Raw genomic sequence first — 24,504 nt, 5'->3', positions numbered from 1 at the left:
ACCAACCGGCCCGCCATTCAGAGTTTAGCTCCCGATACAAGCTTCAAGCATAAAATTAAGCGTTGCAGGCTCCGCTCCAACACCATTGGCCGTCGGCGAACAGAACTATGCTCCGAGACGCCTTCTTCCCCGCTTGAATCAGTCGATTGCCTATGGCGAATACTACCCTGTGCTTTATTTCCTTACAGGGACTTTTACAAGCGTTCACTTGGCGCCAGTAAAGGCCTTTGTATACGAGTTGTTATGTGAACTAAGTTACCTAATTGCCTCGGCGTTGCAATGACTGCCGATCTTGGCTGTTGCTTATCGTGGAAGGGTCTTGTTATCCCCAAACTGCAGCCTGGCCATCGTGTTGTACGACTGGCTAGTTTTACGCACTGAGATTATCTATTCGCTACACAGCCACGCTCTTTTTGCTCGCGTGAGAAGTCATTATTCGGGACAACTCGGGTGCTGTCGTCTGAACCCAGCATGATTGCAACATAGATCTGTAACCGAGCTCAGGATCATCACGCTGTTGTTACATCCCCACACTCATGGCCCCATATCCAGAATAAGCTTAAATCACTTGGCGCCAGTAAAGGCTCCGGAGAAGGTCAACAATCTGGTTGAGTCTGTGGAGATAACTTCGGAGGATCGGCGTTTAAAGGAATTACCCCACGGGGATATCGTCGAACCGACGTTGTTAGTGTCTGATAGCTTCACGTTACGGGCGTAAAGAGTTGTGAGTTGCGGAAATCAGTATCCGTCGTGAGTCATTCATCATCAATTTGGTTGAGTGTGCAGCATGGATGCATTAGTTGTAGGATGTAGGTAGCCGCACTAATATGAACCGCCTTTGACTGCGGACCTCTGATAGAAACATCTTCTTGTCTTGACTTCTTGGCATCCTACTACCTGGGATTCTATCTGTGTCCTATTCTGTAGATAGGCAATCCTTCACTCTCCAGGCAAAGCTGGTTCCGGCGAGGAGCTCTGCCATCGACTGGTAGAGTTTTGGTAACAAGGTTTCGACAGCGAGTTTGTTCACTTGGATTTCCTCTCATCGATTTGGCTGGGCGTGTGACTCTGTAAAAAAGATCACTCGTCGGGAACCTGGTCTTTGGCGCTTCTGCGGCTCAAGACCTTGGAGATCCTTACCATTCTCACTATGGCGATAGCCTGATCAATTCCTTCATGGAGGTCTTTAGTCTCGCCTTTAACAGATAAATCTAGGGCCTTGATTCTGTGCCCCTCTTCCTGCGCCTTGTGTAGTCATGAGAAGAACGGCATGAGTCCGGCCGGCCCAGGATCGTAGGCTATGGCGTGAGAACTGACACTCTCAGAATCTCTAGTAATGGCTCATTGTCTTTGCTTGACGAGAGAGTAGTTGGGCGCAAAGATGTTATCTTGGGCACCCCAGAGGGCCTGGTTCTATTGGCATATTTCTTTCCAACAGGGAGTTAGTCACTCATATCTGCTGTAGCACCTTGGCCAGTGAGTGACTAGAACATAAGCTTTCAGTTTCTTATTGTTCCAGCAAGTAACTGGGGTCATGGTTGGATAGAACAACTGGACGATATGATGTCGAAATCTTGGTTGTAGAGCCCATGTAAGAGCCTGTAATCACCGGAGCAGTATATATCATCCAGCACAAGCTCACCGCCAGTAGCCTAATAATTCCAATGTACAAAGCCTTCACACCTTATGACAAGTTCATGTGATAATACATGTTACTCTGAAAGGCCAGAGGCGTCCAAGCGGCCGATACGAAGCTACTCCATGGGATACAGAACCTTGATGCACTGAACCACTGTCCGGACATACTTGCAGGGCCTAGCACAGTATTTGACAAATGAGCCCCGAAAAGGTTTCCATTCCAATCTGATTTCAACTCACCAGGAACGGTTCCGTTCACAACTCCAACTTGGCTTCATCGTCTCGTGTTTGGCGAAGGCAGCTCGCCTGGACTGCCTGATAATACTGCTTGATGCGCTCTTTAGCCGTATGGAATAAGACTATGTTGGATTACAACGTAGATTCTTTGGTCGATTCTCATTCCTACTATTGTCTATTTATTTGCCTTGGCATAAGGATCCCTTCCAGGGCCTTAGTCAAAATGCTCCATGGGGAAGAAATGAGGCTCAGGCCGGGAATAGTGGTGGGAAAGAGAGGCTCAGTCCCTCAAGCTGATGCTATCTTGGTTTCCGGGATCTTATTGGTCAACCGTCAAGGGCACAGAAACAGTCCCCAAGATTTTAGGAGGCTGAGAGACTCAGCAATTGTGTGATTGTACCAATTTGCCTATGAGATACATCAACTTTGAATCGATGATAACATGATAAGATTCAGTGCCCGAAAATGATAAGTTGGTTTGAGACATTTTGAGACATCTAACTCTGACCAGGGCACCGGGTGTGTGTCTTTACCTTTCTCATTGTACAGTGATCGGAACTCATTCGACCAGGTTGTCAAGACAGCCCATGATTCGACTCACCAGTTTTATGGTGTCAGGGTGCTGGTGCGGATCAGATTCCACCCTCATTGGTGAAAAGGAAGTTGATCTTGGTATCAGAAGATATGAGACGAGGCTTCCGCGAATGCCTGAATGGACCACTGGCCTGGCCTAAAGATATCGGGACAAAAGTGAAATCGTACAAGGCTCCTGGAAATGTGGTCATAGCCCAATCGTCATGACCTCCGGTAGCTGAAATAAAGGCAATCAGAGTTCCACAACATTCAACTTTCACACTTTGAGAATATTCGCGAGGCTCGTCGCAGTATGGCATAGAGACGATGTACTTGGCTGCCGTGACGCCTATTGCCAAGCTTAGGGTGAGCGGGATCATGTCGATGCCTAAAGGGAGACAGAGATGAGTCTCACAAGGTCGAGGAATTTACAATGCCGATGAGCACCTCCCCATGACCTGCGTCTAGAGTGGAAACTGGGACATGCTGTTAGGGATTGGCTACAGGTCTGAGATGGCGCGGAGTCTGCGCGGCGGCTGGCCATCAAAGGAGGCCTCGTAGATATCTAGAGTCTAGGTTGTGAGGATGACGAAGGCGCATTGGGGCTTTTGAGGATGTGTAGTTGGGCTGTAACGTCTGGTTTGGTTGTTGTAAGGCAACAAGTGGTTGACCGGAAAAGGGTTTAGGATTGAGGTAGACAGGAGGAAGGGTTGGGAGGGCGGGAATGGAAATACGAATTGTGAGCAGGAGGTGTCCATAGACGCACTGACTAACACGGGTAATGTACCTATTTCAGAACTTCAACAGTTCTGTGACAACACGTTTAGCCACATGTCATCCCGCCCCTCATACATTTGCTTCAGCTTCCCGAGCTCCTCCTCAACAGCCCGCCGCTTTTGCCGTTCCCTTTCACACGTTGCTTGCTGCTGAAGCACGAGTCGAAGCAATTCCTCTCGCGGACAGCCCTGGGCGTAGTCACTCAACTCCCTCGCCCCCATTTTATCGATGCCTTCCGCCAGTGATTGGTCCATCGCTTGAGTTCCATGTACGTCACGCAAATGGACCCTGAGGTTGTCCTTTCTGGAAAACCCCTTGCCTCCACGACGACATCCAGGCACTTGGCAAACGTATGGTCTCCTCCGGTCATGGATGCTGGACCGATGCCGATTGACGTCATTTTGGGAACCAAAGGAAAGAGTACAATGGGAACAGAAAAACTTCCGAGTCCTCCTTTTGTCAATCGTCCTATTGTAAATCAGGATTCAATCATTATGGGTCGACGAAAAAGGGTCCAGACCTCAATCTTTTCTCAGAAAGTGGTTCCTCTGCGTTTATCTGCAAGTGGTGTCCGTGTTCCATCACTTCGCCCCCATCATTTGGGAAGTACTGAAGTGTGGACGGGTCATCGTAACGTTCAGGCTGGTCGAGAATGCCCGCGCCGTAAAGCCATTCGGTGTTATCGAAGAGATCGAGATCGGGAAACGAAGTGTCATCTAGGCCCCGTCAGCGAGAGCGCTGACTTCAAGGAGCAAGGGTGAGTGCATACTGGTAGCGCGCGGACGTGCGCGTTTTGGAGCAGAGCCGCCGCAATCGCCCCCATCTTAGCATAAATAACTTCACTGGCAGCGGGGCAGATGGGGGGATTGCAGCAGCTATGCTCCCGCACGTTCGCTCGCAGTGCCTACTCAGAGATCCAAGTAGGGACATTGGCAAATCCCGCTGCCTTTTGACCATGAATATCTTACTCGTTATGAGGTCCCATGACGACGTAAAGGACCCGCACGCTAAGTTTTTGGCGGCCATTTTTTTCTTTCCAGTATAGTAGATATTTCGAGGTGATGGCAGAATAATGAACAAATCCGAGTTGGTTGGAACTACTCGACTGATTGCTGGCCGTATGGTTAAACTTGGGCTGGACGGAATTGACTGAAGAGTGAAATCGATTCTGCTCAAGGTTGTACGCGTCTCTTTATACCACACTCTTCACCGAAGATGTAATCCGCAGCCTGAAAGTTTCAGGCAAAATCAGGCAAAATCAGGCAAATGCGAGGCGGCCTTCGTGCATCAGCTGACATACAACCCTTGGGCACTGTGCATGTACTCAATTGGGTATTAGACACGAGAATAGGTCACGTTCAACATCATCTATGGCATTGGTGGAACAGATAGCATGGAGGAGGGAGAGAGCAAAGAGCAAGGGAATTAAAATAGAACTGGGCACGCCCTGAGAGCCCCGCATCCCTGGGCACTTGCACGGTAATTTGTGAGCCGGCCAAGTATATAGTACCTACCCTGGGACCTCTTGTCGCTGAACTCCCTGCACTGCTGCGGCCCGGTTCGAGGAGCATGAAGGCATGTCCACAGATCGCGCCCTTGTCGACCGGTCCGCTGCCAGTTACTTCCTCTTTGGCTTTGATACTCACTCATTTCTGTACTCTCCTTAATATCTTCTAGGTATTACTACCTCAAGCAATATCGTCAAACTCAACCTTTAACCTTCATATTCCCTCCTAGAACAACGACCAAGTCTAACAGGGACACAGAACCTGATATATTATCATGAATCGTCAAACAGCTCCTGCTACCTAGTTCCAGCTTCTGGATGCATGCCCTCACAAGGCGTAATCGGGCGTCTCAGGGAAGCAACTTACCTCTGTAGTTCCTTTCATGTATCCCGGCTCTATCTTCTTGCCAGTGCATATCTCGTCAACGTAGATTCCAGCCATTGGGGCTGTTTAAGAAGCAGCTGCGCAGTATGTGACCCATGACCGTCGCTGTCTTGTCGACAGCTGCTTTCTCGGCCAACGAAACTCTTACTTTTTGAGCTAGCTTGCTGGGACAAAGCTCTACGCATGGCCTTCCTGGAGTTTGATGACTTACTGGTCTTTTTCGCTTGGTGTGGCATCTTCATCAGATGTCAAGTCCAAAGACTCTGAATTTCTGAAAACTCCACTCCACTGGGCAGCTATCAGAAACACGCCAGAAAACGCAAGTCTTCTTCTATAGCATGGAGCCCAAATTGACGGTATCGATGGGTCATCCAATGCCGTTGTGCTTAACTTCTGAAGATGGATACGCTGGTGTTGTCTAGGTACTCCTCAAGAACAGGGCAGATATGGAGGCCCGGCATCCTGAGTATGCACAAGCTCCTTTGTCACTGGCATCTGAGGGTGAACATGAAGATGTGACGCGGTTGCTGTTAGCGCAGGGGGCCAAAGTCGACGCAACAGATTCCCAAGGCAGGGCAGCACGGGTCCGGGCTATTGATGAAGCGCACGATGAGATCGTTAAATTGCTTGAAACGTATCAGGGGGTGCAGATTTCCTTGGCTTATGCATAGATTGTTCAAAGTATGTTGACCAAGTTACTTGTTACAAAGAAAAGATTAAAACACGGCGAAAAGAATAGACATCATTTATGTTTCTCGCTAGGGACAGATCTGAGCTACCAATAACACATGTAGCTCACACTTCCTCGTATTCGCAAGCATTTTTGCCCTTGCTTCGTCTCTCTAAACTAGCCATGTAGCTTCAAACATCCAATGCCTACTCCGAAATAGGCAAGAAAAATAATTTGGATGCCTTGAGATTCGGGGAAGGTTGTGTAAACGGGTAAAGGCGCTGGCGCTTCAGCTGGTACATCGCAAAGGTCTATGACAAGGCTTTGTTTCGTCTTCAGTGGCGACATGACCAAACTTGACAGAGAGATTCATTAGGGTTAGAGGTGATTGTTCATGTTGAAATTGAACCGGTTTAGATTCTTGATCTGGTCGACTGGACCTGGTGCGCTGGGACAAAGAAGTATTTCAGTCGGTAACGCTCTGTCCCATCGCCTGTAACCGCCGAGAATTTGATCCTTTATTTGCACCCTTGATCCCTTACTTCATCTTTTCGAGACACAAGAGTAAAGAGCAGGGTCACGGAGATGTCGCCAAAGATTATAGCCGTCATTGGAGCTCTGGATGCTGACTTGATTATGGTTACGAGTCGCATTTTTGACTGCGGCGAGAGCGTCAGCGCAATCACTATCATGAAGCTCTTGGAGGTAAGGGAGCAAACTCGGCTATTGCGACCTACAGAACATGCCAGAAATCACATTCATCAGGAGAAACACTGCCAGGTGATAGCCTCATCGTCGCGACAGAACAGGTCACAGTTGGGACTGGAGATGATATCCAGGTCGAAGTGATCGGGGCGGTTGGCGATGATAGATATGGTCAAAGATTCAAAGCCTAATGGAATAAAAACTGCGTTGATGCTTCGGGGATCATCTCAGTACCCAATATCAGCTCAAGCATTTCCTTCGTCATGGTTGAAGATCATACACGCGAAAATCGCCGTCTTTCCTGCATTCGACGTGAAAGTAGAGGACACCACCGGAGCTGGGTAATTTTCTTGCAACGTCTCAGTCCGCATGATCTGAAGTTATCAAGTAGTGACACCTTCACTGGGACATGTGCTTCAGATTACAAGCGAAAAGAGGGCGACGGTGGATGGGATATCAGAAATGCAGTTGTCCGTGCTAACAAGGCTGCTGCCATTAAGGGCCAGAGTTTAGGGGCACAGGAGATAATTCCTTGGTAAGAGGACATTGGTAGCTTTGACGCGCCGTTGAAGGGGTTGGATTTCCAGTAGTCAAAGGCGCCTCGTGGTCCGGGTGGTGGAGCTTGAATCCGTCACACGTATCTATGTTCAGGGTGATCGGTGTAACGAAAGGATGACTGAAGTTGCGATTTTATATAGGAGAGGATGGCGTATTTTACTTATGAGATAGACAATAATTCTTGACCTTCGATGATTTTGCTATAGTACATTCCCGACATACCCTTTCTCACACCATGGCACGAAGTCCTCTCTCGAGAACGACACCAGCAACACCAACACCCAACATTCCAAGCGTCCAGCTGTTCTTGAGCTCCTCTAACTTGGGCCAGAAGCTATTCTTCTGCTGGCGGTACTCCTCAAACTCCAGTGCCTTTACAGCATCGTGCTTGGAGTATCGCTCAGCTTGACTCTCCTCGTTCTCCCTATCACCACCGAGGTAGCGCAAGAAGACATAGTTGGCAATTGGGCCGAGAGCAGCGATGGGATGGAAAATGCCGGCACCGAGGAGAAGAATGGGAAATGAGGCGTGGATTAGGGCGTCGCCAAGATAGCTGATGTTTATTAGCTTGTGCTTTATTCATGGGGTGGATGCAAACTTACTTTGGGTGTCGAACAATGCTCCAGACGCCCTCGCGGTTGATTCCTTGAGTAGTCTCGTTCTTCTTGAAAGACTCAAGCTGAGCATCGGCCAAGGTTTCAAGAGCGAAGCCGGTGGTGAACAAAAAGATGGCAAGCGAGTGGAAGACAAATCCGTTGGAAGTGAAAGGCGAAGCGATGGCACTCTCCGCTACAGCGCGGAAAGGGATCGTGAATGGAAGCGAGATGATGGTCTGCGCAACAGCCTCGGGCAAGAACGTATTGAAGAGAGCCTTTTTCCAGAAACCAGGATCCTTTCTCTTAACGTCATAGCGAGGATCATCCTTTCCACGCTTCAGACTTCGAGAAACAACGCGGGAAGTAAGTCTAACTCCCCAAGCCGTAACACCAGCAAGAAGAAGCTTCTGCGAGTATCCAAGACCATTCCAAGCATCAAGAGGCGCAACATGATCGTAAACATACCGAGAACCAATAGCGCTCCACCAAGCATTCAACGTCATTCCAGAAGCCCAAAGAACATCCTTCCCCTCAACTCTATCCGCATACCGCGAAACCCCATACGCGACCGCCGACAACCCAGCATGCAGACTAAAAGACGGTAAGATTGCGGAGTGCAGTAGTCCCAGCGCACTAGTGCCTAGGCCTTGATACGCGGTGCGATTGAAATGCGCGCCATAAACATCTTGTTCGGCGCCAGTTGCCCCGAAACTCGCCCGAGGCAGAGATGGAGAGTGTCCGGCAAACTTGCTGCCGTAGATATCCTGCTCGGCCCCAGATCCAGCGAACGAAGGTCTGGGGAGAGATGGGGAGTGGTCGGCGAATTTACTGCCGTAGACATCTTGTTCGGCCCCAGATCCGGCGAATGCCCCGTGGGGAAGAGAGGGCGTGTGACCGGCTAGTTTACTACCGTAAATGTCTTGTTCGGCGCCGGAGCCAGTGAAGGTGCCCTTTGGAAGGGACGGTGAATGATTGGCGAGTTTACCGCCGTAGATATCCTGCTCTGCCATGATTGAAGATGTGTGAAGTTAAATGAGAATGAGTAAAGGCAGAATGATTGGAGATCATGATATACTGGTAAAGGTGGAGATGAGACAGTCGTAAATATTGCGTCATGGGTTATATCATCATTGCATCGTTAACGCGTTATGTGAAAGTGATGACCAAGGTCATTCTCAATGTTTCAGTATTGCTATAATAACCAATATGTTTTTACTCCCTTCTTCTATGCTTGGTGTCGCCTGTCAGTAGCAGATTGAGAGCAGATGTCAGCTCCACTGGCTTGGGACGGTGATGTTTGTCGGGGGTACATATTCCGACAAGTGAGAAATGGGGTCCAAAAACAGATCTGATTGAGTTGCCACTAGTTCAGCGGCCCATCTTATGCCGTAATTGCCTCGACAGACTCGTTGGTAAATGCGACCGCGTCAAGACCAATATGCAGTGAGACGCGACATGCAGGTCGCGTATCGTACCGCGTGGTTGGTTCAACATTCACAATACAACAATCACAGACAGCGCGAGCATATTATGATAATCATGATTAAATATTCCTAAAAAGTCTGTAGGCAAAAAGACAACTCAAATTGTCTTACTCCCGCATGACTCCATAGGTCGACATGTGATTTGCAAAACCACGTTACATAATCCAGCCGCTTAAATAAACAGAGCAACACGAGGTATCCAGCTTGATCTTCCCCAGGAGAAACCATGCTGCTTGCCTCTTGAGAGTAGCAACATCTACTCGTCGTCGTGGACATCGATGACGGTCTTCTTCCACTTGCGGGCCTGGACCTTGCGCTTGAAGAGAATGTCGATCTCTCGGTAAGATCGGTTCTTCATCTCAGGAAGCCAGATATATGCCATGACCAGGCAGACGAAACCGGTACCGGCCCAGACATAACCGCACTTGCCACCGAGGTTGGCGCCCTGTAGACTGTTAGCAGCTGATTTGAGAAGTCCAGAGATGGTGAACATACAGTGGGGTTAAGCATCCAAGAGGAGAGGAAGATACAGGGGATGTTGACGAGGTAGTAGCAACCACGGCCGACACCAGTGGTAAGAGGTCGAAGACGAATGGCAGAGGTCTCTCCGATGATGACCCAAGAAGCGGGAGCAGGTCCGAGGGTGAAGAGGACGGAGACAATGAGACCGAGAGCAGCCTGGGTGTTGGAGTTGACGGTGGACTTGACATCACCGACAGTGGCGGCGATACCGAGGGCGACCAGGAGAACAGTGTTTCCAAGAGAACCCCAGAGGTAGATGGATCGACGACCGAAGTAACTGGTGAGAATCCAAGAAAGCATGACGAAGACGGTCTGGAGGGCGGAGGTGATGAGACCCATAGCGAAGGCGGTCTTGTTAGGCATACCGGCCTCTGTAAATCAGTCAGTACAGTTCAAAGCTCACGCGAGATTTCACTTACGCTCAAAGAAGTAGACAGCCTGGTTAGCGATCAGGTTACCAGTAAGGTTCTGAGCGGCGTAGACGCAGCAAACGATGGCAGTACGGTAAGCATCAGTGCCCTGGAACAGCTCAATGAAGCTGGGCTCCTTGACGGTCTTCTCGAGATCAATGGTACGCCTCATCATGGCAATGGCTTCCTGAGCGTTGTCGACGTGGGTAGAACGTCCGAGACGTCGAACGGCCTTGGCAGCCTCTTCAAGACGACCCTTTCGGACGAGCCACCAGGGAGACTCGGGGGAGAGGAAGATGAGGATGGCGAGGGGAGTGGGGAACATCCACTGAAGAGCGATAGGCACACTGAGATGTTGTTAGCAATCTGAGAGATTGGTGATGAGAATTGAATGAACATACCGGAAAGCAGCCTGCTCGTGAAGATCATTGTAGCGATAAGCAACAGCACCGACGATAATCGCACCAATGGCCCAGAACATCTGAAGCATCTGCGTAGCAGGCGCACGAAGCTGGAGAGGCACGATCTCGGAACAGTAAGCAGGAGAGTTGGCGATGAAAATACCCCAAGGGATACCCTCAAGGAGCTGAGCGACAAGCATGACGGGCAGAGAGTCGGCAAAGTAGAAGATGAAGATGAAGGCGTTGAGGAGCATGAGACCGCTGATAGTAGCCCATCGGTATCCGATACGGCTGGTGATGGGACCGGCGATGGTGACACCGATGATGGCGCCAATGGGGCCACCGACTTGAAGAGCAGATTGCCACTTTGTCTCAATGACATATTTGCCCTTGGTGTCACTCCAGATACCGTATCTGTCGGCGAAAGCGGGGAGGGCGATGAAGTTACCGATGAGGAAAACACAGTAAGCCTCCATGATCTACAACCACTCATATTAGCCACAATTCACCGGTGAGGGGTAACAGAAACAAAATTTGGGGGCGGCGCTGCGTACAATTGTGCAAGACATGTTGAAGGCCCAGAGAGAAGCAGCGGGATAAGCTCTGACGGCCTCAAGAACGGTCATGTTATGCTCCGCGTTCTCAGCGTCAATGGCGCCCTGCATGTCAGCGGCCATCTCCTTCTTTGCCTCGACATCGTAGGCATGGTCGATATGGGCCCCGTCGCCCTTGACCTCTGAGATGCCGCCAACGCCCTTGTTATCGTCGTTGCTCATGTTGACGTGTTGTTATTGAAGATCAACAATGATTGAGGATGAGTCGAGAAAGGAGAGCATAAGAAAATGCAACGGTGCCGAGCGTTGACATTTATAAGAAAATTGAAACGTCGCGTTGGGAACATGCCGATCGTATGGATCCCTGTCCCTAACCTAGCAAGGTAAGGTATAATATGGAGTCGTAGCATCAAAAAGTACCTTTGAGCTAAAAGCGACCGGGAGAATTGGCAAAAAAGGGCTTTCGGCGATGATACGTAGCGTGCGTCTATGGACCGGGGTATGGGGTATGTGGTTTTAGGCATCTGGGGTATGGTTCCCTCGGGCATTAGACGCACGAATGGCGAGAGAGATTGGAGACCAACAGCATTGCAAGGACGACCTATGAACGAGGAGTTCCCCGCGAGAAACCCCGCAGACTACCCCGGATCAAGACACCACTACGGCGCGACTCCGGCGGGAGGAGTTCGGGGTCATGCCAGGATGGGACAAGGTTGCATCCTGCATCGGTCTTAATTTCCCCGTTTTACTCCAAACATCTCCACGCTTGACTCACGAGCCTCGTGGTATTTACTACCGAGCCGAGGTGAGCCTCTGACGAAACATGCCGATCCGGGAGTCTATGTACCGAATCCCCAGACTAACCGTCAAGAACGAAAAGAAAAGAAGAAAGAAAGAAGCTTGTATTTCTGTCTGGGGAAAGGCGGGTCTTGGTTCTCCAGTGTATACGGTTATTCATCTAGAGCACTGGAGAAGCTGGGGAACCCAACATGCGAGCGAATCATCAAAGACCCGGCTAAACGTACCACAAAAAGACGAGAAATTGGAGGGCTGCAAGCTCGCATCCCTGCTCACTTCTCCCTATGCTACCCCATCTCCCATCTCCGTCCCTTGCGAATCTCACGTGGGCCATACGAAAAGTCCAGAACCATAACCTGTAACAGTCGCACTTCCCGCACAGGCGCGCCAATTGATTCTTGACGCGCTTCTGCTAGCGTGGAATTAATGCACCTATCGGGTCACACTCCCGGTGCGTGCCAAGAGCGGCATTCCTTGCCGTTGATCCTTCGAGAAGCAATCGAGGGGAAGTAATAAAAGCTTGGGACCTTTATCCAAGTGACAAAAAGTCTTAGGTAAACTTAGGCATAATTTAGTATAGATTTAGTAGACCTTGGGCTAAATATTTTTGGCACCTCCATTCAGTGTCCGAGGTTTTCTTGCGCCCCGGGGGTAATCAGGCAAATGCAGGGTAGCTTTGGCGCATTTTATTTCCAGATGACACTTCCTGATTTGCGCGTGTAGATTTTTTTTTTAAAGTAGTGATTTAGAGTTAATGATATGCTTTAATTCCTATAGGAGCGTTAAGTGAGTTCCAACGGCCCGGGTAAAGTAACCTGGCGTATGTGACAGCGCAAGTGAGAAGCTGAGATGCAGAATAAAGGCTGAAACCAGCTGGTGATGGGCGAGCCATGTTGCCCTAGACTTGCATCCGTCAAATTCAGATTCCACGTGGTTTGTGTTGCATTAGTTGAGGTCTCCTCTTTAAGCTGTCATCTGGAGTCGTATCTGGGGTCTAGGTTAGGTTGCGTTCGAGATGGACTGCTGCTGCAATGAGACATGCCAGGAATGTTGCCGATTGACGCGAGATGATCAATATGGGAGGGAAACTGGACATAAAAACCCGTCGGATATACCTGGGACTTAGTCTCTGCGTTGTGACACGATGTATAATGGAGCAAATCATAATTCGCTATTGTAGATCTCGATACCTGATCACAATTGTTTTCGATAAATCCAGATGCCGATCTACGCAAGCCACCAGAGAAACATGACGCCTGATTACGGGGTCTCGGCACAGGGTAGGCTGTCTCAAGCGATATGCTCGATTGATCGCATTGGCATATATTCGTCAGGACGCGCTACTACTGGTACGTCTCCTAATCTGGCATGCCTTGGAGAACCTCCCCTTCCAAGATATGGAGTCTTTGCAGATTCAGGTGGACAGGGACGAATGATCGCCTCGGTCTGTATTCAAGCTGTGAGGTGATTAAAGATAACCTAAGGAACGACGCTCGTGACAACGAGTCGCTGTTATCCCCTTGCCTGAGATTTCCTATCATTTCGTATAACTTCCAGTTGCGGAGTGGTGAAGCTTGTAGATAGGATGGTGACATCGAGTCTGTCTTCCACGGCAAGCATCACTTTTACCAGCGCATTGGGTCTTGCTCCAAATTGGGGTAGCCTCATTGATGAGGTCTTGTGGCGAAGACAAGGTTACCGGTCCCATCACGAAGAAGAAGGCATGCCTCGATGTCTGCCTCTACACCGACACGGGTAAGTTCAGCGAGATTAAACAATACGTCCTAGATTTCCAAGCTATAAGAGAGATAGCGTGTGATGAAAGTACTCTTACTCGAAGATTTTCGACGTGCTAGCCACATCAGGCGCAAGCCCAGCGCTGACAGACGGTTGTTGTACATTGTAGCGCTTGGGAACGATTGTAATCCTACACAATGCCATAGGCAGATCGCCACTGGAGTATGCGATATGTGAACTCGTTACTATTAGCTGTGATTTTGATGGAGGAATCTACTTTGACACGCAAGGTAGGAATACCAAAGGTGGGCTTCAGTGGAACTGAGCTATTAGTTCCCTGAGATGCATGGGGTGTCTACATGCTCGAGAGTGGTACATATGGAAGGATCCTCTGATGAGTAAGTGATTGGTTACCGGCTGAGTGCTGACGCTGTGAAGAATCAGTCCCAATTGGTTCGCATAAGACTGTGCCCCCCAGATTCCTCTCTCGAACTAGCAGGGGCCATGATTAGCATTATCGGCTGATGAGGTACAGTTCTCCAATTTTCTTGGGGGAAGTCTGGACTTTCATCTAATATTCTACCCAGTCTTGTTGCTCAACCTAACCAGACCCGTCAGATTGTCAAATATCCACGGCACCAGAGCGGTTGGTGATTGAGGTGAAATCAGGATTTGAACTTTTGAGTACACATTACAGCCCATCTGAAAATGTGTTCTTCGCCTCTGGGGCTCAGTGCCGTTACGTTCATAATGAGTTGACAGACACGCCACCGCCTATCTAGCAAACAATAAAGAGTGATTGATTCGTACCTATGCATATCTACACTACAACTCAGATCGGGCTAAATCTAATTGAATCCATGATATCCAGTGCTTCTCGTAAGTTTTCCTTCCCTGCAAAGTCTCGCACCTTTCTCCGATCGGCATCAGTTGACTTGGCTTGAAATTCCACCAGGACTCGTTTCACTTCGAAACATGTAAGTAAGAACTTGGCTGCTCTGTTTGGTCTCTGTGAATTGTACGGGTGAAGGTAATGACTTTGCATTGCATGATGGAATGGCGTGAGTCCATCTTCGGATTTGTCTGGTGTCCATGCAAGTCTTGGGTCTGCTTCAAAGAGATACCCGAGAACCTCTATATTAACAAAGTAACCGCCATTGCATAATGCTGAAAATGCGGTTTGTCCTCTGTTGTTTCGACTGAAGAGATCAACAGACTTATTCTCCAACAGCACGCTAATCTTGTTCCTAGATGATGCCTCATGTAATGGACTTTGCCCCGAATTGCTCTTGTGGTTGATATCTTCGGTACTGTCAAGAACAGCTCGAATAACAGCTTGCGAGGGACCCCAATAAGACACTGCTACATGTGCCGGTAGTCTACCATCACCGTCCGTAATATTGGCGAATTTGCCACTGCCGTACTGAAGAAGGCGTCGAAGCATAGACATACAGCTGCTGCAACCTCCTCGGCATAGTCCTCTTAAGCAGCAATGTAATGGCGTATTGCTATCCTCAATTTTAATTTGGAGATATTCGTCATTCCCGATATCCATTAAGAAATTGGCGAGAGAGAAGCATCTTCCACGAAGCGCCCTGTGGAAGGAATCGACTTGTCGAAAAATTATGTCTCCCCAGATCTTGTACTCCGCACAGTCGGACTGTGCAATGAAAACCCCTTTCTCATTGTAAAACTCTGGCTTGACATATTGGAACCAGGCATGTATTAGCGTGGCGTCTATTGAGTGAGAGTCTCTTCGGACTAATCTCAAGTCGGTCTGGGATGTTATTTCACTTGGAACCAGCTTGATCACGTCCGCATGGTCTCTTGGCTGTCTTGTGGCCAGAAGCATGTTCAATGCGGCTGGCCGATCCGCGTGTATCGCCTGGGCAATACTTTTTGCCAAGTTGGAATTGTTTAAGCCATTGCTTCTATGCAGGAAGAATTCCAAGATCTCCTGGCGCTCTCGATATATCGCCGCAACGACTGGCGTCCTCGTTGTACTACACCTAGATCCCACACGGAAAGGATCAACTCCGTTATCGACGAGGTACTTGCAGATATTACCATGTCCAGCCTCGACAGCTGCACACAGCGGCGAGTCAATCTTTGGGCGATAATGCTTGAGATCAGCTCCCTCACGATGGAATCTCTTAACTTCAGCGAGGTTACCAGCTTTACAAGCTTCGTAAAGGTTCCATTCGCCAGTCTCAAGTTCAGCAGGAAAGACAGCTTTGGCTCTGAATACGCTCTGGTGAAAGACCTCATTATGGCTTTCTAGTCGCTTTGGTGAAGCGTAGCCCATTGTATGCGCAAAGCAATCAGAATGAGGGCATCTGAATGGTCTCTCATGTACTGCTAGGTGCTTCTTGAGTGCAGCTTCGTTAGAGCATCCCATGGCAAACTTCGAACATTGTATCTTGTGACACTTGTGCCTGAATGGCCCCTCAGTCGCGTCGAAAATAGGAGTTTCAGACTTCTCTCGTTGCAAGCCTATCAAGGTTCGTACAACAAGGACATTATCTTGAATGGCTAAGTTCAGATCTTGAGCTGCCTTATCACCCTCTTCTGTCTGAACTGAAGAGTGTCTGTAATTGGCCTTTGCCAAATCAACTGCTACTGCTTTGACAGCCTCCAGTTTGGGTGCTGCGTCTGTCGAAACCTCTGAAGACTCAACCTCGTGTATGTGGACAGCATAATGAGCAGCAGCATAATCCAAGAATCCGAAGTATCCTGAATGGATATCGGCACTGATGTTTTGGCTCTTGCCTGTAGTAAAAGGCCGAGATGATAGGTACCGACAACAAAAAAGCGCCATGTCGATATGCTCCTGCAACAGGTTAACCGTACCATTGCGAACAAGATATCTATGACTATGTCAGCTCCTTTTAATGGATTTAGGCTGGTGTATGGTCTTACTTGGTTGCTGTTTCATGAACCATGCTGACGAACTGCTCAGATCCAATATTGGGAAACATATCGCAATTTGTTACGTCAACGAGAGAGCTGCATATACTCTTACAGCTGTCTCGGCGTAGGTTTTTTATATTACAAATCTCTTTATCTGCATCGATACAGAATCTAGACTGTATTTCGCGCCATCGAAGGGGCCTAGTCGCACAAATGACCCAGCCCAAGATTTTCTTCACAGTCTTATGGCGTGAAGATCCCTGCTTCTTCATTATACGCTGAGCAATACGATCATAACTGACGACGTTAGCGATATTTCTCTTCCTTGCGTCTTTTCTTTGCTTACGCTCGATCCAAGTCTTCTGGGAACGTATCTTCTTCTAATTCGTCTTCAAATTCTTGTATTGAGTCCATCTCCGCGAGGTGGTCGAGCACAACTCGCGCATATAAAAACATGCCTGAAAATAATTAATAATTATTGACCGTAATTAGTAGTATCATTTCTACCTTGAGACGCGCTCGATATCTTAGAAACCAAGGCTTCCTCTTCCTGTTGTGTTAATGGGAACCTAGCGTGTAATTCCGCAACTTTCAATTTTGTGAAATGCTCGATGTCGTGCTGGTGGGCATCTACCATGTCGAGTCGAATCTGAGGTTGAGACGATAACATCACATCAAGTCGTCCGTCCCTCTGTCCACAAATCAGTACCTTTAGGTTACAACTGCGTGCTTTCGCGACTGATAATAGCTCATTCAGACACCAAGCGATAGAAACCTCATGCTCGCTGTCTATTGCCTCGTCTAGTCCATCAAGAACGAGTGTTGCCATTGGCCGAGACGTAAAGCAGTCACTTGCAAGTTTCTTCAGATCGGCAAGCTCAGTGGATTCCATGGTCGATAATCTCTCGTAGGCCAATCCCATTATAGTTTCGTCTGCATTAACGAGCTGCATGATGAGATGTTGAAGCATGGATCGAGCCGTTCTCCGGTCCGCTGCATCGTGCTTGAAAAAGAAATAAGCTAGGAAGCTCCGCCCAGAAGACTCAGAGGCTTGTTTCCGTTTTTCATGACAAATGATTGTCTTTGCTAAGGTAGACTTTCCTATGTATCAGATTATGGGTCAGCTGACAGACGATCGCAGAATTGCAAATACGTCAATGACTTACCAGAGCCAGGGGAGCCATTAAGGAACAAAATCTTATTCTCTGCAGACTTTCCCACTTCCCAGCATTTAAAGATCGGATTAGAGAATATCCAATTGCCAGAATTCTCAACTATAGGATCCCTTGTTTCCAGTTGAAGATCACTCCGAGATTTTGAAACATCCAGTCGACTTTCTAAGTAGGTCTTCATCTCCTGGGCTTGTATTGTTTTGCTTTGTAAATGCTCAGAAGCCAAGGTAGACCTGATATCTTCGAGACTGGTATGCAGTTTACTGAACTGGTCTTTGGAATAATGATCGGAGTCTTGGACCTCCTTCAGGATAGCGTGGGATTGCAGCTTGTCGTCTGATAACAATGCCTGTTTCCGTTTGAGACTTTCGAGAATTGGCTTGACTTCGCGTCGAAAGCTTCCCCACGCCCATTTAAAAACTCTTTTCCATTCTAAGCGAAACAGTCAACATGGGATAAGAGACGCAGAGGGGCGAGTATACGAACCTGGACGAGAAAAAACATCAAGAACGCATCGATGGAAGCGAAGAATATCTGAGAAATAATCCTCGAGAACCAGTTTCAGGTGATCTCTACTCTGAATAAGATTATGGAAGAAGGCGAGATTACCTAGGGCTTCAGCGATTTCTTCGTACGCGTCAATCAGCTGCCTGACAGCGTCTGTCCAAGTTGTGGCGACCATAAGCGCCAGCTTGATCGGACCCTAAAGTACATCGTCAATACTAAAATGGCGGTAACCAACAACTTGTCTTACCCAGATAAAAGCCACGAAATCACTAGCGTTGAGGAATATTGTGACAAGCTTCTCAACATGTTCCATAGCGTGGAGAAATCTCTGGATTCGGGTCAATTTGCAAAGGTCATTCCTGCGCCCCAGTATGTTCTGAGTTGCCTGGATCGTGTCGTCCAGAGTTTTCTGACTGACTCCGTCCATCTGCTTGATCTGATCGTCAGAAAGCTCTCGGCGAAAAAGGTCCAGAGACCTTTCAAAGCTGGTTTGTTGATTTGATGCCATTTTGGATGGTCATTTGATGGTTGTTGATAGACGTGGAATGAAGCCGAAGGAGTTGTATTTGGGGACTATGCTTAGTATCAACAAACAATATGCACGTCGCCTCACTTTCAACCTTAGACAGACTGACTCGTGTTTCGTGGCTGAAAATCACAGCCAACAAGAGTGAAGAATCACCTGCTGGGGTATGACAAGCGGGGCAGTGCTGTAATTCTCGGCGCGTATCCCAGCACAGCCTGATTGAAGAGGTTGTTTACGCCTCAAAATCATTGGTAAGGCTTTTTCAGCTTGACCGCCAGCCCAAATATGACAGCCGATTTCACGAGAAAGTTCCATTCTTCTCCCATACTATAGTCATGATCAACCCGGTGCTGGATTTCGATATGGCACTATCCCTCAAGCGACGGAGAGATTGTGGAAATGACACCGAAAATGGCAATCCACGCAAGTATGCCCAAAGACAAGCTGTCGGTTCCGGGGGAGCAAATTCTCCCTATTATTTTGACTCCGGCATGGAGTTAGACTTGCCAAGTGACACAAGTGGCATTGGAGATGACAAATCAGTTGCAGAAGGGGAGTTCGGAGAGGAAAGAATATGCTACGGAGCGGTAAGGCTATTCGAGAACATCCGAACCTTCAAATACTAACAATGGGCGTGATGATCCATAGATCTGCGGAGCCCAGGTTCTGCTAAATCCTCAAACTCAGATGCCCAAAGAGACGCAGCCATGGGCCAGGTATTGCTTATTCAAGATCGAGCCTGACGGAAGAAACTACTACTTGGTTGGTGATGGGGAAACCAATTCTAAGAAGAGATCAGTTCTCGACTGCGATACAGGCGCGATTCTGACACTCACAGCCGAAAGGGCTAGAGACGTCTCATTCGCAGTGGTCCTTGGAGTCGATGTACTTCGTGGCAAGCGCAAAAGATCTGGCAAGGGCTTGCCAGTAGCTGTCTCAGTCAACATCTATGGTCCAAGGAACTCAATGAGTGATGTTGATGAGGCCTTGTCCGGGATTGGCACTTATCGCACTTATTTACAACATCCTACATTTTTGGAACCCGGTGTTCCATACATCAACCCTCAGTTCTTCTACCCGAATTCTGAAAAGACTGACTTAAGGCATCTAGTTGGCTCAGGGTTCCAGGATAGTGATACTAAGTCCAAGATTTCTCAAGAAGTCGAAGACGTTATGGAATCCTTGGACGGTTCATCCGAGGATATCACAGCAGCCAGGAGTGAAGATGTTCAGCAAGTTCTGGATCATTTCTTGCTTAACACGAGATTGAAAGAGTACGCCATCTATCGGATCACTTGCTGGTATTGTTAAAGGCTAATCCCGATCGCCAATAGGCATCAGCTCAAAGGCGTTGAGTTCATTCTTGGCCGCGAAAACGAGGAGGTAGCCACGCAAATGCATAGACACATGCTCCTCTCGATCCATTATAGGTACTTGCTATTGATATCTCAATGACAAGCCTACGGCCAGCTGACTCTGGGGTTCTTTCTAGCTTGTTATCTCACCCAGACAGACCGGGCCGTGGCGGAATACTCGCAGACGTGATGGGCCTCGGCAAAACATTGACAATGCTAAGTGCTATTCTTTGCTCAAAGCAACTGGGCCAGCCCTCCATCAGAGACAGTACGGGCAATATTAAGAATCAAGAACACCCACTATCGAGCATCACTCTTGTTGTTCTCCCATCTCGGCGTATATTCTGGTGCCCAAGTTCCTCCGTTACCTTCTGTTATGTGCTGACAAAATGTAGAGGTGCTTGACGTTTGGCAGAATGAAATTGAGAGGTAAGTATTTTAGAACACATACCGCTTCCATGAAACTAATCACCAGTAGACGATTTCAACCTCAGAGCTTCAAAACGGTCACTTTCCACGGAGACACGCGACCAAAAAAGCGAGAACTTCTTCTTGGCCATGACCTCGTCCTCACAACATATCACACCCTAGAAAAAGACAATCGGGTAAAGGGGATTCTGAACTCCATCAAGTGGTCAAGGATTGTTCTCGATGAAGGTAAGGCCGTCGACTTGTGACGAAATGGCTGTAGTTCTTCTGACCAATCCTTCCAAAGCCCATCAGATACGGAACTCTTCGATCAAACTGCACAAGGCCGCAGCTGCTCTTGAAAGCGATACCCGGTGGTGTCTGACCGGAACACCCATTCAAAACAGCTTCGATGACCTCAGATCCTTGTTGAAGTTCCTACGTTTCGAGCCCTTTTGCCAGAGCAACGTGTTTGAACAGCACATAGTAAAGTCATTCAGGGAGGACTCACCAAACGGAAACGACGAGTCTCGAAACCTGAAGATTATGCTCAAATTATGTTGCCTACGAAGAACGCAAGCAAAGCTGGACCTTCCAGCTAGTACCATAGAGAGAATCGATGTAACGCCCACCGAGACTGAAAAGTCTATGTTCACAAGCATTCTCGATCAATGCAGAGAGGATTTCGACGAGATGGCTGGGAAGGAAGGAAGCTCAAAGAAGTCAAACATCTTGTTCTCGGCAATCATGAAGCTGAGGAGGGTCTGTAATCATGGAGCTATCCCTATCAGCGCTTGCAGCTCAAAACGCACAAATCAACTGATTGTTCCCAAGACAAAAGGGAAGGCTTCAAGATCGCCAAGTGCAGAGCCAGGGTGCGAATTTTGTGATGAAAGGACTGGAAACGCTGATCTTCTTGGTTGCCTTGACAGCTGTCCTATGTGCGGTCGGCTTCAGTTTGAGATGAATGACGAAGCCTCATCCCTGGCACCCTCACCATCTCCAACGCCATCTATGATGGATCTAGATACACCGGATCCTCCTACCAGAGACATCTCTACACAATCGAGCTACTACAAGAAACAGCAGTCCTCAAAGATGTCAGCAGTCATCAACAATATCAAGCCATCTTGTTTAGATGCGAGTTCCAAGAGGTATATCTCCAAGAAGCTCATCGCATCTAGTCTTGTTAATTTTTATACAGTGTTGTGTTCTCGAGCTGGAGAGACACTCTTGATATCTTAGCAACGATGCTTGGAGCAGAAGGTATTGCCTTTGTTCAGGTTGATGGACGCAACCCGCCGGTCGGCCGAACGGAGCTACTCTCCAAGTTCTGCCAGGACCCAGTGATTCGGGTCCTTCTCATATCCATTAACACTGGCGCAGTTGGGTAAGCTTACCTTCAGCTTCCAGGTATTTAATTACTCACACCACTTTAGTCTCACTCTTACACAAGCAAATATGGTTCACATCGTTGAACCGCAGTGGAACCCAGCCATCGAAGAACAAGCGACCGCAAGAGTCGTCAGGATGGGCCAGACGAGTCCAGTTACCATCTTCAAGTACATAACGGCTGGTTCCATCGAGAATGTAGGTCTTCCCAATTTCACCATGATGATGGAGACTAACGTCCTATAGACTGTTGTAAAATTGCAAGAGAAGAAGACGCGGATCATCAAACTATCAATGCAGGACAAGGACAGTGTTGACTCTGATGCGAACTTGGACGTAAGCCGCTACACTTTTCCATATTCCTTTTGACGGTTTCTAACCTCAAGCAGAGCTTCAAATTTGCCATTGATCCTAACGAATGGGGAGTTGTATCATGAAGACGTCACGACCTGCCCATCATTCGTGGCATAGTCCTTGATATATCACTGTCTCCTCGTCTCTTCTATCACTGTATAAATGTTGTTGCAGGTCTCGAGTCAGCTCACTGACTATATTTTTCCATTCAATTTGCGCCCAATTGAATTCCAGCTTGCTCTAGAGTGCCCATTGCGAGCATGAATTGTCCTGAGTAGTAAAGAATCCAAACAGCATAGTCCATCCAGACTTGATGTGAAGATGATGTAGGTACAAGAAATCTGCCAGAGGCCAAGATGGTATCAGATACTGTAAATACAACAGCTCCCAGTGCGACCTTATCATTTTCGATCGTCAATGCCGAGAATATCATGCCCAGAATTGCACAGGTATAGAGAAGAATGGGTAAGCGAAGCTCGCTGTTGACTCTCGGAATCAGCAGTGTCAACATCGTGGGTCCAAGTAGAATAGCTAAGACAACGATAGCGACGCGTGATTGATCTTCTAGAACAAGCCTCTTTGCGCCTGTCTCAAAGAAAAGCGCGATGTAGAAGAGATGCGATGTCAAAAAGCTTCCAAGGCCTGCCAAGAATGCCGGCTCTGAATCCCAAGCAAGAAACGCATCGCCCAGCGCCCCAAAGCTGAGTGCAGCTAGGAGGTACGTCGGCCCATCAACAATTTTGACGAGGATCGCAAGTAAGGAAACTGCGAGGGTTTTGGTGGTCATGCGCGAGTAGCTCGGCCTTGCACGAGCTTTGACGCCATAGAGTATGGCTGCGGTCAAGGAACTGGCGAGAAGATAATTTTCTGGCTGCATGGTGTTTAGGTGATGTGATTCTGGGTAACAGAGGCGTGCTCTCAAATGCGAAGTCGTGAATTTATGGTCATGGCTGGAGTCAACCTCGGTACTCACTAGACTCACACGTGACAACTCCGTTCGACGACCTGCCTGTCTAGGCTACTTCTTTCATTCTACATATCCTTATTCTGGTAATTTCAGCATTTTATACGTACTTATGTCAACTATGAAGTCACTGAGGTTAATTTTGATCGCTCGGGCGGAGGTGGTTTGTAGTCTGACTGGCCTTACTCATGCAAGGAGTCTCACCGGTCTTAAACCAAGGAACATATTGGCCTCCATGTTCATTGCGTATACAACAATAAGAAGTGCCAATGCCAACTCGGGAAAGCAAATCCTATTGGCGATTTCTGCGTCTTAGTTTCTTGTCCGCAGCGCAAGGCATTCTGCTAGGCAGTGCGGGGTATCAACAGTAGAATTGTTTATGGCCGCGGATTACAATGTGAGAAGAGAAACAGAGGATGTCACAGGCCAAGAGACAAAAAGACAAGCTAGATCCTTCTCTATACGTCATAACCCTTAGTGCAACCCGAAATGCGGCTGTGCGTTACCATCTGGCAATAAGTGTAACAAGGCCCAAAGACAGGCAGAACTGCTCCAACTCAGCTGAAAAGCAGCCCGTTTCAGATCATCCAATCACATCAGCCTCTTAGCCTGCTCAGCCTTCCTTGGCGTCAAATGAAGGCGTTCATCTCGCTTCATGAGAGACTGAGCTTCCGACTACTAATGTTACGCATCGACTCTGAATCTTCGACCATGGAACGTCTTGAGAGCATGTTCACGTAGGGCCTGACAGGGACGTCATGTTTCTACATAGAGGCCAGCTTTTAAGAGGCGCCCGAAGCGTCACCCACGCTCGGCCTAAATCACGACACCGACCGCATTATCACCTGCCTCATCAATTGCATTCGACCCAGGCACGCGGTCCAGGAAGAAATAAAGTCCCACGCTCGAAAACTACTTTTGGAAAGATAATATGGATATCTGTCGGTGCCCTTGCCTGGGGCCAAGTCGTTATCTCATATATGTACGAGCCTCTCAGAGACAATGGTGTTTTCACAAACATTGCCCAATCGACCATCTTCCGAGCAATACCAGCAAAGTTAGCACATACGACCGAAAGAGAGGAAAGTGAGCTGTATCAACCGATCACTGGCGATAAAGAAATACGACTGCTTATCTTAGAGCCGGGAGCACACGAGGACGCATTGAAGTGCCAGTTAGTCAAACGCTGAGCTGTCGTGGAGGACCAGATTCGAGGCTCTTTCGTACGCCTGGGGAGACGATACTACCAAATATCAGCTGAAATGTTCTGGGCACCATATTGGTGTCAGGGCTAATCTCCATGATGCCTTATTGGACTTGCGACATCCAACACGAAAACGCGTCCTGTGGATCGACGCTCTTTG

The 24,504-nt window shown here is 48.3% G+C and overlaps 8 protein-coding genes across 8 annotated transcripts; 3 read left to right on the top strand and 5 right to left on the bottom strand.

Moving 5' to 3' along the window:
* Positions 1-3,717: 3,717 nt before the first annotated feature.
* FOIG_11322 (uncharacterized protein) lies at positions 3,718-5,174 on the bottom strand (the record flags this gene model as incomplete). Its single annotated transcript, XM_031211878.1, has 3 exons — positions 3,718-3,941; positions 4,740-4,773; positions 5,100-5,174. 3 exons carry the CDS (start codon positions 5,172-5,174, stop codon positions 3,718-3,720), a joined length of 333 nt encoding a protein of 110 aa, XP_031058452.1.
* A 281-nt stretch (positions 5,175-5,455) lies between these two features.
* On the top strand, positions 5,456-5,788 carry FOIG_11321 (uncharacterized protein; the record flags this gene model as incomplete). The annotated part of the gene is made up of 2 exons (XM_031211877.1): positions 5,456-5,473; positions 5,540-5,788. The coding sequence occupies 2 exons, from the start codon at positions 5,456-5,458 to the stop codon at positions 5,786-5,788; spliced, it is 267 nt and encodes an 88-aa protein (XP_031058451.1).
* Positions 5,789-7,188: 1,400 nt separating this feature from the next.
* On the bottom strand, positions 7,189-8,766 carry FOIG_11320 (uncharacterized protein). The gene is made up of 2 exons (XM_031211876.1): positions 7,653-8,766; positions 7,189-7,603 (listed from the first exon to the last, which is right to left on the bottom strand). The coding sequence occupies exons 1-2, from the start codon at positions 8,654-8,656 to the stop codon at positions 7,279-7,281; spliced, it is 1,329 nt and encodes a 442-aa protein (XP_031058450.1). The 5' UTR covers positions 8,657-8,766; the 3' UTR covers positions 7,189-7,278.
* Positions 8,767-9,259: 493 nt separating this feature from the next.
* Positions 9,260-11,239, bottom strand: FOIG_11319 (MFS transporter, SP family, general alpha glucoside:H+ symporter; the record flags this gene model as incomplete). The annotated part of the gene is made up of 5 exons (XM_031211875.1): positions 9,260-9,575; positions 9,626-10,023; positions 10,072-10,409; positions 10,464-10,942; positions 11,018-11,239. 5 exons carry the CDS (start codon positions 11,237-11,239, stop codon positions 9,387-9,389), a joined length of 1,626 nt encoding a protein of 541 aa, XP_031058449.1. The 3' UTR covers positions 9,260-9,386.
* A 3,145-nt stretch (positions 11,240-14,384) lies between these two features.
* FOIG_11318 (uncharacterized protein) lies at positions 14,385-18,649 on the bottom strand (the record flags this gene model as incomplete). The annotated part of the gene is made up of 7 exons (XM_031211874.1): positions 14,385-16,419; positions 16,472-16,759; positions 16,809-16,920; positions 16,970-17,563; positions 17,629-18,066; positions 18,121-18,337; positions 18,389-18,649. The coding sequence occupies 7 exons, from the start codon at positions 18,647-18,649 to the stop codon at positions 14,385-14,387; spliced, it is 3,945 nt and encodes a 1,314-aa protein (XP_031058448.1).
* A 380-nt stretch (positions 18,650-19,029) lies between these two features.
* On the top strand, positions 19,030-22,259 carry FOIG_11317 (uncharacterized protein; the record flags this gene model as incomplete). Its single annotated transcript, XM_031211873.1, has 10 exons — positions 19,030-19,254; positions 19,316-19,941; positions 20,160-20,359; positions 20,418-20,451; positions 20,501-20,679; positions 20,738-21,584; positions 21,635-21,820; positions 21,870-22,020; positions 22,069-22,158; positions 22,212-22,259. 10 exons carry the CDS (start codon positions 19,030-19,032, stop codon positions 22,257-22,259), a joined length of 2,586 nt encoding a protein of 861 aa, XP_031058447.1.
* Positions 22,031-23,113, bottom strand: FOIG_11316 (uncharacterized protein). The gene has a single exon (XM_031211872.1). It carries the CDS (start codon positions 23,051-23,053, stop codon positions 22,385-22,387), a length of 669 nt encoding a protein of 222 aa, XP_031058446.1. The 5' UTR covers positions 23,054-23,113; the 3' UTR covers positions 22,031-22,384.
* A 785-nt stretch (positions 23,114-23,898) lies between these two features.
* Positions 23,899-24,330, top strand: FOIG_11315 (uncharacterized protein; the record flags this gene model as incomplete). The annotated part of the gene is made up of 1 exon (XM_031211871.1): positions 23,899-24,330. The coding sequence occupies one exon, from the start codon at positions 23,899-23,901 to the stop codon at positions 24,328-24,330; it is 432 nt and encodes a 143-aa protein (XP_031058445.1).
* Between the last annotated feature and the right edge of the window lie 174 nt (positions 24,331-24,504).

This window comes from Fusarium odoratissimum, assembly GCF_000260195.1.
Source record: "Fusarium odoratissimum NRRL 54006 unplaced genomic scaffold supercont1.21, whole genome shotgun sequence".
Lineage (NCBI taxonomy): Eukaryota > Fungi > Ascomycota > Sordariomycetes > Hypocreales > Nectriaceae > Fusarium > Fusarium odoratissimum.
The sequence above is the reverse complement of the archived record's forward strand: the minus strand, read 5'-3'. Positions and strand labels throughout refer to the sequence as shown.

What these genes read in the sequence shown, in the direction of transcription:
- FOIG_11320 (XM_031211876.1), bottom strand. Translation starts at nt 8,656, where the DNA reads ATGGCAGAGCAGGATATCTACGGCGGTAAACTCGCCAATCATTCACCG. An exon ending in AGCATTGTTCGACACCCAAA is followed by an intron (nt 7,604 to 7,652) that starts GTAAGTTTGCAT and finishes AATAAACATCAG; the next exon opens with CTATCTTGGCGACGCCCTAA.
- FOIG_11316 (XM_031211872.1), bottom strand. Translation starts at nt 23,053, where the DNA reads ATGCAGCCAGAAAATTATCTTCTCGCCAGTTCCTTGACCGCAGCCATA.